Source organism: Lutra lutra, chromosome 6, assembly GCF_902655055.1.
Source record: "Lutra lutra chromosome 6, mLutLut1.2, whole genome shotgun sequence".
Classification (NCBI taxonomy): domain Eukaryota; kingdom Metazoa; phylum Chordata; class Mammalia; order Carnivora; family Mustelidae; genus Lutra; species Lutra lutra.
Window position 1 is genome coordinate 38,002,646 of NC_062283.1, and position 15,586 is coordinate 38,018,231.

At 37.5% G+C, this 15,586-nt stretch overlaps 1 protein-coding gene across 50 annotated transcripts in view; it reads right to left on the reverse strand.

The window, feature by feature from the left end:
- Positions 1–2,460: 2,460 nt before the first annotated feature.
- RIMS1 (regulating synaptic membrane exocytosis 1) overlaps positions 2,461–15,586 on the reverse strand; it is a 507,054-nt gene continuing 493,928 nt past the window's right edge. For 26 of the 50 annotated variants that reach the window (XM_047733118.1, XM_047733120.1, XM_047733119.1 and 23 more), the window contains 5 exons: positions 13,015–13,153; positions 10,719–10,831; positions 7,631–7,732; positions 6,869–7,008; positions 2,464–5,167 (listed from right to left, as the gene is read on the reverse strand). In XM_047733118.1, the coding sequence (XP_047589074.1) occupies positions 4,949–5,167; positions 6,869–7,008; positions 7,631–7,732; positions 10,719–10,831; positions 13,015–13,153 (713 nt within the window). In that variant the 3' untranslated portion in view covers positions 2,464–4,948. Of the gene's footprint in view, positions 5,168–6,868; positions 7,009–7,630; positions 7,733–10,718; positions 10,832–13,014; positions 13,154–15,586 lie in introns of all 50 variants that reach the window. The other 24 variants (XM_047733167.1, XM_047733129.1, XM_047733127.1 and 21 more) reach the window with 5 other exon arrangements.

Below are 15,586 nucleotides of genomic sequence, written 5' to 3' on the forward strand. Positions count from 1 at the left end.
TTGACATAGTGTCACTTCTGTTGATAGACGTCCCAAAGTTCTATGGGTTTAAAACTCTGCACCACTCTGTAGACCACTATGAGAGCTAAGATTAACATAGTTTAAAATGGGAATACTGTGTCCATGGAGAGATGAAACTAAACTGTCAACCAGTTGATGAAGCCAGCAAACTGTCACATCAAATCGTCAACCAGTTTTTTGTTTGTTTTTTATCTTATAGGGCAAAATTGCCTGATAGCCAATAAGTTATGTAGTGAAAATGTTTGCGGCAAAAATACTTGTGGGCAAGATACCTACAGGAAAGGTGCTCATGGCAAAAGTACTTGGAACTGGCTGGCAGCTGCGTTGAGGCAGAGTGGTTTGGGCTAGAGTCTTTCCCTTCTTTCCCATCTGATGGACTCTTCATTCTTTTTTTTTTTAATTTTTTATTTTTTCAGCGTAACAGTATTCATTATTTTTGCACCACACCCAGTGCTCCATGCAATCCGTGCCCTCTACAATACCCACCACCTGAATCCCCCAACCTCCCACCTCCCGCCCCTTCAAAACCCTCAGTTTTTCAGAGTCCACAGTCTCTCATGGTTCACCTCCCCTTCCAATTTCCCTCAACTCCCTTCTCCTCTCCATTTCCCCTTGTCCTCCATGCTATTTGTTATGCTCCACAAATAAGTGAAACCATATGATAATTGACTCTCTCTGCTTGACTTATTTCACTCAGCATAATCTCTTCCAGTCCCGTCCATGTTGCTACAAAAGTTGGGTATTCATCCTTTCTGATGGAGGCATAATACTCCATAGTGTATATGGACCACATCTTCCTTATCCATTCATGCGTTGAAGGGCATCTTGGTTCTTTCCACAGTTTGGCAACCGTGGCCATTGCTGCTAGAAACATTGGGGTACAGATGGCCCTTCTTTTCACTCCATCTGTGTCTTCACTCTTGAAGATGTGTCTCAACTGTCAGGCATAGAGGATGCAAAGTGTTTAGCAGGGCGGGCTCTGGAGTCAGACTTTAGTTCACATCCCAGCTCCATCACTAACCAGTGCTGTGACCTTTGGCTTGTTATTTAGCTTCTCCAGCTGCAGATCATTTGTGTGAAATAGGGTTAATAGAGTTCTTAACCCTTAGGGTCATTGTGAGAATCTAAGGTAATTCCGTAGTTCTTTGTACACAAATCAAAATACATTGCTGTAATTATTTATATCATGATCTCTCTCAGTAGACAAAGAGCTCCTTTAAGACAGGTCAATTTTGTTTTGTTTTGTTTTGATTTTTACATTCCAAGTAAATAACAGAACATCTAGTACCCAACCAAGCCCTTAATAATATTAGCTAAGAATGATCAGATCATATATCTGAGGCTAGGATTTCTGGATATTACGTTGTCAGAGTCAGCGAGAAACCATGAAGACAGCAAAACTGCTTTTCCTGCCGTTACTTCCTCTCCACCACTGTGGGCCCTGAAGCCATAATGCCGGGCAGACTCACCTGATTTGAAGAGAGATTCCTGCTTTTCTGTCTCTGTCTAGACAAAGAATTTTAAGGCTGTATTTAGTTGCCTCCTATTTTTAAGACAGATTTGCCCCCCTCCCCCTCCCAGTTATGTGCATTAAACAGCTTAGCTCTGACAGCTTGTTGTAAACTGAACTGATCTGTTGTTTTTGTCTTCTTGACCCAACCTAACAGATAATTTCATGTCTTGTAGACCAAACAACTGATTGACTCAATAGGGTAAAATTCAGTTAACTATTTAGAAAACTTCAAACAACTAATGTAGTGACATGTTTCACATTGTTTTATTGTCTCAAATTTGATATTAATTTAGTTGTGTTTATTTTGCTTTAAGTCAAAGCCAGTGTGGTCTATAAAAATATTAAGGGCTTTTAAAAGGTCGAGACTAGATCCCAACAGTTGTTTTACTACAAATAAAACTGCAATATGAAATTATTGCTTACCAAGTATTTTGTGAGGACGATGATTATGAAATATATGAACACACTTTTGGAGAAGAAGAAGAAAAGAGTCATTAAATTAAGAAATGAATAATTTCTGGGCACCTGGGTGGCTCAGTGGGTTAAGCCTCTGCCTTCGGCTCAGGTCATGATCCCAGGATCCTGGGATCGAGTCCCGCATCGGGCTCTCTGCTCAGCGGAGAACCTGCTTCCTCCTCTATCTCTCTCTCTGCCTGCCTCTCTGCCTACTTGTGATCTCTCTCTGTGAAATAAATAAATAAAATCTTAAAAAAAATGAATAATTTCTCTTTTAACATATTATTTATAAAGATTCATCTATTATTTTTGAAGATATATTTACTCCCTAAGATCTTCTGGAGATATTTTAATGGATTGCTTGGTTTTTTAAGTTGGCCTAATATAAGGCAAAGATCTACAAATCATTCAGGGGTTCAAGGAAAGATGGAAAGAGGATCCAGGTGTTTTGATGAGAGACGCAGGAGTTAATATTCTGATATGTCACATAACTGGAAATGATTTGGCAATTGGACAAGAGAGTTGTCTCTTTTATTAGCACACTCAAACAGCAGCAGAAAAACAACCTTCCATTTGATTCTTATTGAGATTTATTGTTTTTAATAATGCCACTTTTCAGAAGTATAGTCATGTGCTCACTTAGACAGGCTGACAAAGTGAAAACTTGTATGTGATGCAAAGTACCCTTTGGGCATAGATTAAGACATATATAGTGCAGTGACAAGTCAAGTCAAATGCCCACAGCAGACAACAAATCTCACTCTCCCTTTCCCACGATCTGGCTCCCATTTTTGCACCATAGAACCCGCAATGGAAATCTGGCAAAACATAGAACACGGATGGCTGCCAACTGACATGAAAAGTAAATTTTATTAAACATGTTTACATACATGAGTTGTTCATTTTAAAAGCACAGGGGAGTGTTAAGACAAGTGGTCAAAATAGAAAGATACTACCCAATTATAATCAGTTGATTGTTGGCCACTAAGACAGAACGGAATCTAGTAGAAGTGCACCAATGCTCCAGTTCTTCCTGCTCAGCATGGTGAGGAGTGGTCAGTCTGTGCCCTGTGGAATGATGGGCAGATAAATCTGGCATGTGTAAATAATAATAAATAATTCACTTGGTGCAGGCAGTATGTCTATGGATTAAAACCTAGTGTGTACACAGTGTCTACATGTGGTACAGCCCCACGGTAGGAATCTACACCAAAATATTAATTAGAAGGAATTTGGTCCATACTACATCACGTTTTCCAGAGGGTAAAAAATAAAGTCCATCTATAGACATTTCACCCCAAACTCATAGATGGAGTCTGGCTAAAATCTGCAAAATGTCTATTAACAAAAATGGATGGCTTAGATTTCTTGGTTATTTCATTATAGTAATTAACGAGCAAACTGTACATGCAACAGCAACATACAAGCTGGCCTAATGTGGAACTAACATACATTATTAAATAATCTTTTGTGTTTTTTTTCATTTTTACTTTTTTTTTTTTACAAAATGTGCATGCAGCTTTGAACAGTTCCAAGTCATGCTGCTCTATTTGTGTGATCACAAAAATTGAATGACTCATAAAAGGAGGGAGAACATATCAATGCACCTGCAGAGTCTGCAGTTTGTAGCACGTATACAGAATGTCACAAGGGAAATTCAAGGCCAAGAAAAACTCAAATGAAGAAACTACAAGTTGAAATTTGACTTTGTTTTATTCCCCACCCCCAAAGTAAGATACTTTGCATTAAAAAAATCAAGCTTTGTGCTTGCATCAATCTCAAAGAAATGTAAACTAAAACTGGATAAAAACATTACTTTAGTGCAGAATATTTCAACTGGAATTTCCAGTGGAATACTGGACAGCTCATACCATGCTCTTTCCAGGGCAGATGGGGGTGTCCACACTGAGACATGGCTGAGAAGCCTGAGCATAGCTGAAAGTGTCTTAGGCTCAAATCTGTTTCTAGTCACCATTCTGGGAAGTCAAGAGTATGGTTTAAACACATGAGCATATACTTTTTGGGGGGGATATCAGGAAGAAAAAGTTATTACAAGGAGTGTTTCCCAAAGTACAGTTATGCAGTTAGTTTTAATTCCCAGCATTAGTTGCAGATTGACTTCTTTAAAAGTCTTCCATAAAAGACAATGGAAAAATAAATTAACTTTTTAGAACACAGATTATTTTTCATTTAAGAAGAGTGATTCTGTGATTATTTGTTTCAGAAGATAACTTTTTGTTTTCTGGGTTTCCACACACAAGACTGAAGGATTCTAAAATGAAAGCCAGCGAAACCCTTCATTGGCCTCATCTTGCCTAGATGTTGAACACTTTGGGGAGATGCCACAGAGACTGTTTCAGCCCTTTTTTGGTGCTTTTCAGAAAAGAAAGGAAGGGTCTTTGTAAGCATCATGAGGCCTGTCATGACATATCCAAAAACTAGTGGAAATAACAAATACAGTGAAAAATAAATCAAGAAACCAAAACCCAACAAACAGCACACAAATAAAACACACAGAAGAACAAAACTTCTCGAACACCAGGGAAATAACACTGCTTGTGGTCTGTGCAGAAACATGTAAAATACAACTTTTCAGAGTGAGAGTTTCCAGTTTGTTCAGTTTGGGGTGTGTGCATGCCTCTGTGTATGTGTGTACGTGTGTGTGTGCGCGCGCGCGTGCGTGTGTCTGGATTTGAAGTTTCCTCTTTTTCTGTTTGTCAGAAGCATCAGTGACTCTCACTAGCATGTTGACTCTTACTGTAATTTGATAGACTGCCTTGTTCTGTCATATGAAGCCAGGTTTTAAACAACAAGTGGGACGTATTATTGAAAAACTACTACAGGCAAAACACAAGTTGATTGTCTGTCTCCAACAATGCTTTCTGATCATGAAATATCTGGTTCAGATTATTATCCTGAAAGGTAGAGTTTCACTGGAATGACTCTGGTATGAGTTCACTATGAGCGGATGCAGGGAGGCCCAGTTGAACTTTCCAGAGATGACTGGGAAGCCCGGCGGGTTAGGGGAGTGAGTGTGGGATCCACCAGGGATGATGGTGGGAACAGCTTGTACCATCCGATTACCATACTGGATAGATCGAGTTCTTCCAACAAGATTTGAGCCACACCCATAAAGCATTTATGGTCCATTCTGCCGTAGTCTCCCCAGACAATCACCTGTGAGACAGAAAAATGCAATGAAACTTGAATGTTTCCTTCTTTCACATTTGCAGAATTGAAAGCACTCTTCTGTCAAAGTGGGCCAGTCAGGGAAGTGGGGGAAATGAATGTAACTGATACCAAGGAGGTAGAACAGACAGAAAGATACTAACAATAAAGTGCTCAAAGAGGCACTGCCCAATAACTTTTAGATTTGATAGAGTGCAAGTAATGTTTCCCTAGTCAATGAGGGGTCTTAGCTACATAAACCATGTTAAAGAAATAAATATACAAGTTTGTTTATATACAAATTCAATACCTTCTTGAGTAACTACTATCTAGTAAGTGATGTGAGGGCCACGGAGATACAGAAATTAAAATTTGTGCAAGTTAGCCGGCGAAACAACATAATTCAATGTCCAGTGGAGTGTGTATACGATGGACTGTGTATAAAGAATGAGAACATGCATTATGTTTCTTTTATATTATGTATTTGGTAGCTAAGGGACAGGTTGAAAAATAATTGTAAGTCATTGCCTTTTGAAAATTTGTGTGACAATTCTGATTTGAGCAGATGATTAATAAGTCCGAGAGTTTAGAGGCAGTACAATCTGGGTCAGCTCCTGCTGGAGTCAGATGAGTAGTCTATTACACTTATTCCTCCTCCTAAGGTTCTGTTTTCCACTCCTCTGGTCAGCTGTGAAGGTTCTCAACTGAACTCATTCACTCGCTTATACAGGGAGGAGTGGCGAAACTTCCCTTTTCAATTTACTGAGTAATTTTGCCAAATTATTTAATCTTCGTGATCCTCATACATAATCTTTCAAATGGGGACTATGATATTTTAGGCACATGAAAGTTAACATGTTTAAAAGAAGTAATGTAAGGGAGTGTCTTGTTGGTGCAGTTTGGTGACCATCCGACCCTCGGTCTTGGGGTCATGAGATGGAGCCCTGAGTTGGGCTCTGTGTTCAGCATGGAGTCTTCTTGGGATTCTCTCTCCCTCTGCTTCCCCTCCCCCACCACATGCTCTCTCTAAAATAAATACATCTTTAAAAAAAGAAGTAATGTGGGCGCCTGGGTGGCTCAGTGGTTAAAGCCTCTCCCTTCGGCTCAGGTCATGATCCCAGGGTCCTGGAATCGAGCCCCGCTTCGGGCTCTCTGCACAGCAGGGAGCCTGCTTCCCCCGTCTCTCTGCCTGCCTCTCTACTTGTGATCTCTGTCAAATAAATAAATTAAAAAAAAAAAAAGAAAGAAGTAATGTATGCAGTTACTTAACAATGCATCCGACATTCACCAGTCCTGAATATTCTCTTTTTCCTTCCTTTCTTCCTCTTTGTATCCCATGTCCAGCACACAGTAATGCTCAATAAACCATTAGCATCATTGGTCTTGATTATCTACCTATCTACCATCCTATACTACCAACTTACTTATCGAGAAAAGGGGACATGGGAAGCAGGGCAAAAGCGGAAGGAGATGATGGAGAGAGGGAAAAAAAAGAAGGGAGAGAAAATAAAAATTATGTCTTCCCTTAGATCCATCAGATATTTTCAATACTACATATTGTTTGTATTGTAAATTAACAATGTTTTTTTTCTACTCAAAGATGTCACATTTCTCCTCCCTGAAATCTATTCTCTTCATGTTTGACCACCTCTTTAGTGTTTATATGAATAATGTGGACATTACTATGTAAACAGTCACACTGTTACTGACCTGAAGAACTTTACCCTGTGGGCTTTCGTCAAACACCAGGGACTGTTGATACAAAGGATCAAGGGTTTTTCGTGCAATTCTTGTCTTCTTCTTGGCTATACAGGCCCCGTTTTCCAAAAGATACACTTTGACGTATGGAGCTGAACAAAATAATATTTAACACATAAGAAGTTAATCCTTCAAGTTAAATTGATTTGATTAGGAATGTCTTATTAGGGAATTAGAGATGCTTAGTGAAAAGTTTCCTATTGACTGTTTAAATCATTTTAAATTTCCGGTGCTCCATAAATTCTCTTTCTTAAAACTCTTAACGTTACCACCACTGGCATTTTCATCATTCCCAGTAAAGGTCTGCCAAGGTAACCTAAGACTGACTGATCTGGGGTACAGCTGGCATCACGATACAGGTGTATAACTGAAAGCTCATTGTTTCCTTTTTATGCTTAAAACTAAAAAAAAAAAAAAAAAAATTTTCCTTTCCATTTGTAAATGTGGAGAAAAAAAAAACCAACACAAGCTAAGAAACAATCATAGCTAAACTTTTCTTAATTCAATAATACTCTTCCTTATACTTTCTGACAGAATAACTGTGCAAGGAAAACCCAGATCCATTTTTAAAGAACCAAAGAATACAGGAAAGCTGCCTTTTTAATCAGTCAGATGATGCAAAATGGAGAACACAGAATTCAAATGCAGCAAATATTTTGATTTTTTTGCTTATGTCAGAGTCTCCTGTCCAAACTCAGTACCACCTTTCCTTACCGGGTGTGGACTTGGACCCAGGTTTTTGCGTGAGACTTCGTGCTCTAATAACTTCAACCTCTAACTGGCCCTTTTTATCCTCCATTCCAATTTGTATGTCACCTGCAAGTGGAAAGGAAGCAAATGTCTCAGCTTCTTTGCAGTTACACACAGTTAAAAAGAAAAATAGAGGTACACGACATTCTCCAGATTGTAATCTTCATGATCTTGATAAAAGCCCTCCTATTTAGAGCTCCCTGCTTCCACTTTTTTCCCCCCTGCCTCCCAATCAGGTTTTAAAATGTTTTCCTTCATTTTTCTGGTACTAATCCATGTTATGAGAGTCCTATATTACTTTATAAATCACTTAATAACAACGATACTGAAGTATTTAAGCCTACTAGGGTTTCTTATCCTTTATGTAACCTAGTGTATAATACTTAGTAAAAGTATAATTATCTGTATTTCTATTACCTAGAAAAAACCACTATTAATGTTTTGGTGAATATCCCAGAAACCTCATAAGTACTTTCTCTTTCTTTAACTCCTTTTTTCCCTTTATTCCTTCTTATCTATCTTTTATCTATCATCTATCAGTCTCTGTCGTGACCACACATCCTCAATTCATTGACCGTATGGACCAGTGAATGGTCACGCCATTACCTCAACCAGATCCCTGTTGATGGAAATACCAGTTATCTGTGTTGTCGTTATTACAAATAATACTACAATGAACAGCTTTATACAGAAATTTTGCACAGATTTTACATTATTGGGTCTAGTTAAATGGACAATCAAAAATTCCACGCATATTGCTATGTACCCTTCAGAAAGCTTGTGCCCGTTGGTACTACCACCGAAGTATCTATCCTCCCATTTTCCACACCCACAAATAAGGGTATTAGGAATATGTCTAATTTTTACCAATCTGATGGTTAAAAAGTGATAATTTGCATATTAATGAACATATCTCTAAATATTTTCAGTTTGTATCCCTTTACGTTTTTCCTGTTCATGTCCTTTGGCCATTTTTACTAAAGTGCTCATCATTTTCTGATTGATATGATACTTAGTTTCTGAAAATGCTAAATGTAATTATTTCTAATTTTTTTCTTAAATTCTCTCCATTTTCTCAGTTGTGAATTCTCTTTATTTGCCAGGTCAGTTGATCAAGTTTGTGGCTCTGGATTGTTCATTAGTTTTATAACTCTGTTTTAGACCTCAGCTCCCAGACTTCTCTTTTGTTTTTATTTTAATTACATACACACACAGTTAAAAAATCAAACAGTTCTATAAGTCTTCTTATTAGTATAAAAGAGTCCCATTATCTTTCTCAACTTCTTGCCTTCCAAAGGTCACTGCTTTCAAGATTTTCAATATTTTTTATCTGATTTATTTTGTACTATTTGGCATCTACCTCCCTATTTCTAAATACTATACATATAAGGTATTTTTCTATATTTTTCAGTTTTAGATGTTATTATTGACTTCTAACTTCATTTTCTCTCACTGCCTTCCTACCGCTGCCATATACTTGACACTTTCTGTTATCCCAATATTGGACTCTATAATTATGATTATGTAACATTACTTAGAAATGAACGAACTAGAATACTGTGTTTACTTCTCATTTCTTGGACAGCTTTTCCTTTTCCCTATACTAAATAGTGTCTTTTTAAAAAGCATCTGCATACATTTTATGTACATATCATTAGTTCAACCCCTTATTCTCTCTTCCTTGTTGACCTCTTCCAAAAAATCAAACACATTAGGTATTCTGTAATTTTATTTTATGGATTCTGACAATTTGGACAAATTTTTATTTAATCAATTAATTTATTTTATTATTTATTTTATTTTAATTTAATTTTACTTAAATTCAATTAGCCAACATATAGTACATCATTAGCCTTAGATGTAGAGCTCAACAATTCATCAGCTGCGTACAACACCCAGTGCAAACTGCTTTTGAAGCTTCCTGCAGCTGTTATCTTCAGATTTTTCCTCACTATTGTCTGGGGTATCCCAACCATTTCTCTCTTGTGTTAAAGCATTTATTTACTGGATCTTTTCTTCTTTTTTTAGTTCCTATTTTTTTTTAAGTTCACTTAGTTCATTTTGTTGAGGTATATCCTCTAGTCACTTTCTGAGCAATGCTGCGTATAAGGAAAATATTCTGAGACCTTTCTTTGTCAGTATGTTTTTTTTTTTATTCCAGCCTGAAACTTACCTGATAATTCGACTGGCTGTGGTACTCTACGTTGGAAATCAACTGTTACTCAGATTTTTAAGATAATACGCAGTAGTCTTCTGGCTCCCAGTATTATTACTGAGGAGTCTGATGGGAATCTGACTTTTGATAATTCTGTATAGAATTATTTTTCCTCTTAGAAGACTTGTAGGATTTTCTGATCTCTGGTGCTGTGAGAGTCCATGATGATGTGCCTTTGTAGTGACCTATTTTCATGCATTTTGCTGAGAATTCCATGGAATCTCGTATCCTTCAGGAGAATAGCTATTGCACATGTTACATGTCATTTTCTCCTTTCATCATTTTCCTTTTAACTTAATTTAGGGTGTATCTTGCTAGTAGGAGTTTTCAATTTATCTGTCTTTGGTTTGATCCTTTGAAAGAATTTTCCCATTCCAAGAGCAAAGAAACATTAAGTATTTTTTAGTATTTTCTAGTGTTTTTCTCTACCCCGGTTCTCTTTTGTAATTGAGTATAAAATATATGTATAGGTTCTGAAGTAGGGAGGCAATTTCATTAATCTTTTTTGTTTGTTTAGTTTAACAGTTTTGCCAACATTCTTTACTGAATAATCCATCATCTTTCTATGCTGTGAAATGCTACCCTCATCCTACATTTGGGTCTGTTGTGGACTCTATGTTGACAAAATTTTCTGACAGTTCAAAGATTTATGACTAACTTTATTCATTTTGCATCATGTCTCAAGTTAGAAACATGCATCAGAAATTAGAATAGTCATTTGAAGCCAGCAATACCCTTGCTCAAATGCTGCTTCTCACTTATATTACTATTATGATACTTTAAATGACCTTGTCGGTCATGAAACATCAGTTTTCCTGTGGAAAAAATGGTTCTTACCCATTGCAGGGGTGGCAAGGGTTTGGCGGCCAACAAGCTGAGCTGGTCCCAGTCCATCAAGAAAATCACTGAATTGACTGTCTGCTCCTAGTCTTACTCCAGGAAATATTAAGCTATCAGCAAAAGGATAAAAATCAAAACATTAGATCTCCTAGAATTCCTTTTATTAGTTTCCATTTGACTACTAATTCTGATCCCGAATCATGAACATTAGGCAGTTTACATAGACTCTTGGCATTCACTGCCTCTGAACCAACGGTATGAATTCAGCACTGACTGAGAAAAGGTCGAAATAAACTCTCGAGTTAAGAGCTGATGTTCTATTCAGGAGGGTGTCATTATAGTTTTTAATATACGAAGTTTTCTGGACATTTACAAATACAAATCCCTACATAAATACACTGTTGACATAAAATATGAGATGGTAATTTTTATATCATGAATTTTACATAAATAATTGTTCATGAACATTCAGTAACATTAATGCTAAATTCAAAATGTACCTGATAATGTCTTCAATATATGTTATAGCAAAGTACAAATTCTTATTCACAGGTAAAAATGTTTCATTTATTCATTTTTTAATGAACTACATTTTTATATTATCTGAGATTTTCATTCAGTTCAAATGGAAGAGAATTGATTAGACTACGCCCATTTCTTTTTTCTTCAAAATAAAGCATTTTTTAAAAAGACTTTATTTGTTTATTTGAGAGAGAGAGCACAAGCAGTGGGAGTGGGAGAGGGAGAAGCAGACTCCCCGATGAGCAGGGAGCCTGATGCGGGGCTCAATCCTAGGACCCAGAGATCACAACCTGAGAAGAAGGCAGGCACTTAACCAGCTGAGCCACCCAGGTGCTGTCCATTTCTTACTCCACCCCGACTGCCTGAACTCCCGGGACTGTAAGCTCCAGCGGACAGTGAGTGTGCTCTTCTTGTTTACTGATGTATCCTGGGCAACAAGAAACATGCTTGCTATGTAGTGGGACCTCAGTGAGCATTTTTCAATAAGCATATTTCTATAGGGATTTATTGTTTCCAATGTGCTTTTTCACGTATTATTTCCTCATAATCAAGGGAATTAGAGAGGGCACATACGATCACATTCAGAGACTATGAAAATCAATCTGTAAGAGGTTAAGTGGCTTATTCACAGTGGAGGTACATATTATTTATTAGTTTTTTATCAGAAAATAATGTCTCCTGTCTTTCATTTGTACATTACAACACTTAATCAAATATTGGCATTTTGTCAGCAAGTTCATCTCTGTAACTTTCATTCCTGCTGATGTTTGCTCTTAGCTATATCTTACCGGGAGTATACATACAAATCATTTGATCAAATAAACACTAGTTTCAGGAATAGGAAAGCAAGTCATGAACATTAACTTGGCATAATTTTATTTCGTCTTCCGAACAAAATTTAAAAATGCCAGTAGAGTAAAATAAATTATTACTATTAGATTGGTAAATGAGATTTCTAAATGGCAGTAAGTGAATAATTATAGAAAATTTGTACATGATCAATCCCCAAGTAATCCACCGCAGACTAATAACTACTTAATTGTAAGATCTATCACCTCAGTAAAAGTTTGGTTTTATCAGAAAATTTCTCAAGCATAGAAAAATGCAGGTTTTTTCTTTTTTGCGAGATCTATATGTAAAAGCATGTAAGTAAAACACAAATCTAGTTATATATTTTTAAGATTTTAAGATATATTTTAAGATTAATTAACTAAAACTCTTTAACAAGAAAGGTAATGAGGAAGATAAATTCTGTTTTTTTTTTCCTAAGATAAAAATGAGTGGTGTTTTAAAACAAAAAAATTATAATTGCTTATTATCAGAGTGTTAGACTTCCAACAACTCAGAAACAAACAAAAAAAATAGTTTGGAGAGAAGAAGGAATATGGGAAATCATTTCTCAATTCTAAATTTTAATTCAGATTTTGGTGACTAGACCAGATTCTGAGTTTTCCCACATGAAATAACCCATTTAATGTAGCATTTCTACACTAAACATCCAGGAAGGGACTATTGTGAGTTTTCTGGATGATGGAGATCGGTTTATTCAGGTTAACTCAGCTCTTCTTCATACCTTTGAAAAGTCTGAGTGACCAGGTGCAGCAGTGTGTCCCTGTGTACATATCATAAGAGGTAAGGCTGTTTAAAACATGGAGGGTTGAAGCCCTAGTTAAGTAGAGCAGCTCCACTGAAACCGCTAGCAGCTGTTATTTTACCTTTGACCACACAATTGGTGGTTCTAAAGCCAAAGAAAGGTGCTGACATCACTTACTTTCCCTCAGAGCTGTAACTGTTGATGCTGCCGTCAGTAGACTCTCGACTTGGTTGCCTTACCATCTTCCTCATTTCGGCTGCCATTCCTGTTTCTGTGCTTCTCTGGATGGTGCTTTTTAACTTCTTGTGGCCTGACTCTGACAAGAAAGAGTAAAAGAAACTCTAAGTTTTGTTTAGACCATCTCTCCCAAAATACTGACCGATTCTGCAAATAAAACAATGATGCCTATAATTAAAAGCTTGCTCAGAAAAAGAGAGTCTAAGAGAATGGTCTGGTTAGCTACATCTCTTTGCCAACATATGCTTTGGCCAAGAAGGTAGTCGTGGAGGGCAGACCACTGCCCCAGGCCCAGAGACGGCCTGAATCTCAATGAACCAAAATGAGCTCATTGTAATATTGCTGCTCAAGTGACCACTGCAGTGAAAAGTGGGATTTGGCACTGAACGGCATTATGTGGAAAGATGATGCCAAAGAACCTAAAAGATTTTTCCTCAGTCTGGAGTGTTCCAAATGTATGGGAACAGACCTAATGACTGGGCCTTGTCCTTTAAAGGAGAAGAGGCACAGGGAACCAGGCATGAAAAATAGCACAGTTTTGACCATGTATCAGTAATCCCATAAAGAGAAACGGTAGTATTTCATTTAATGCTTTTTGAAACACTTTACCATACACAGGCTCATTTGAGATGGCCCAGAGCATACCTATGGAGGTAGAACAGTTATTATCTTAACTCGAAGCCTTTCGGCTCTCTCATGGCTCGTTGCCTCAGGTGCATGACTTCTGACTGGCAGTTTTGGGTGTGAGTCTCTCTTTGCATCATGAATTATAATGACCGATCATTTTCCTGACAAACTCTAAGTTCAGAGCAACCCTCCTCAAGCCACTTTGAGACACACTAACCAGCATTCTATTCATACCATGGAAATGAAATTCTAAAACACTTATTGGATTAGAACAGTATCAAAGTGTTAGACAAATACTTAGACTTTTAATACCCGCCCCAGTTTTAACATCTATGCATTTGATACATATTTCTGATTTTCTTTCAGTTTTTCATACAGCAGCATTTAATACCCATTAATATATGCTCTGTATGCATCTATGTATGTATATAAACACAGAAAGGCTCCAACCCTCATAAAACCTTTGTGAAGTAGGTGCCCCAAAACATTCCTAGATAAACAATAGGAAAGACTGCTGTTTTCCTCTCATATTTGGTCACTGCAATCCTTTTGTAGTTTGCCTAATAAAAAAAAAATTGATTATGCTATAGGGACTCAATGATGAATATTCTCTACATAAGAGCCATGGCAGTTCCTTAAAAACATAAATCTGAATATGTCATTCCCTTGCTCAAGATCTTGTGCTGGTTTATCATCAACACTAAAAGAAAAGCCAAAATTGTTACTATGGCTCATAAAATGCTCCTGGCCACCTCTCAGATCTCACACGCTGCCTGTCATCCTGTCCTTGCTCTCCCGTTACATGGTCTTCCTGAATTTTCTTGAACACTCCAAGCATGCTGCTTCAGGGCCTGCCTTCCTGTCTTTCCCTTCTGAATTTCTTGCCTTGCTTCCTCACTTTGCTCAGGTCTCTGTGCAAATGTCACCCCCTCAGAGAGGCTTTCTCTCATCCTTATCATTTGCCATCTCCTTGCCATGCTTGGTATTTCTTTATTGCACTGCTCTGCCATTAATCTTCTATTGTTTGTTTCCCCAATTAGAATTTCATCTCTAGGAGGAGAGGAACATTGTGAATGTTGCTCACTGTTATCCCTAGTGTCTAGAACATGGGTAGAAACTCAGTAACAAGATCACACATTTTCCTCATTCCGTTTAATGTAACTATAATGCAAACATGTCTCTATTTTTTTTAAATGATTGCACCATTAGGTGGTGTCATAATTAAGCCATCTCCTTACTGATGAGCACTTGGAATGTTTCCAGCTTACAGGAGAGTTTTTATAGAACAAATTTCTAGAGGTTGCATGCTAGTGAAAGGGTAGGAATCTGTTTCGTCTTAATAGCTATTCCTAAATTGCCATTTAGAAACATAGTAATTTAAATCATTCCTACCAACATTCGTATGGATGTACCCACTTTCCCACCCTTAGGTGGGATTCTCTACTCTTCCCCCTTCTAGTCTCTATCTTGCCTATTTGACTCGTCATTGCAGAATTTGTACACTTACTGAAGGTAGTGACTTCATTTATGGACTTTATAGTGCTGTTTGATTGATTGAGCCTTCTTCTCAAATGCAGCTCCTTTAGAAGTCACTACGATAGAGCAACGTTTCATTCACGCACCCATACTGGCTGCAGTCCACTTCAGGGGTAAAAGGCAAGCCCCAGCCATGTGTTACTGAAGCGAGCTAAGCAGTATTATGCAAATGTTTCCCCAAAGCAGTGGGAGGCAGTAAATCCAGGGTGGGACACTGAATTCTTATTGAGAAAAAGGACTATCATAGCTAGAAAAACCAGGGCAAACTTGAAATCTAAATGGTGTGGTGACTCTGGAAACTGAAGGAGAAACAGTTAAGACGATCAGTAGTGGGGAAGTTTGGTTACTT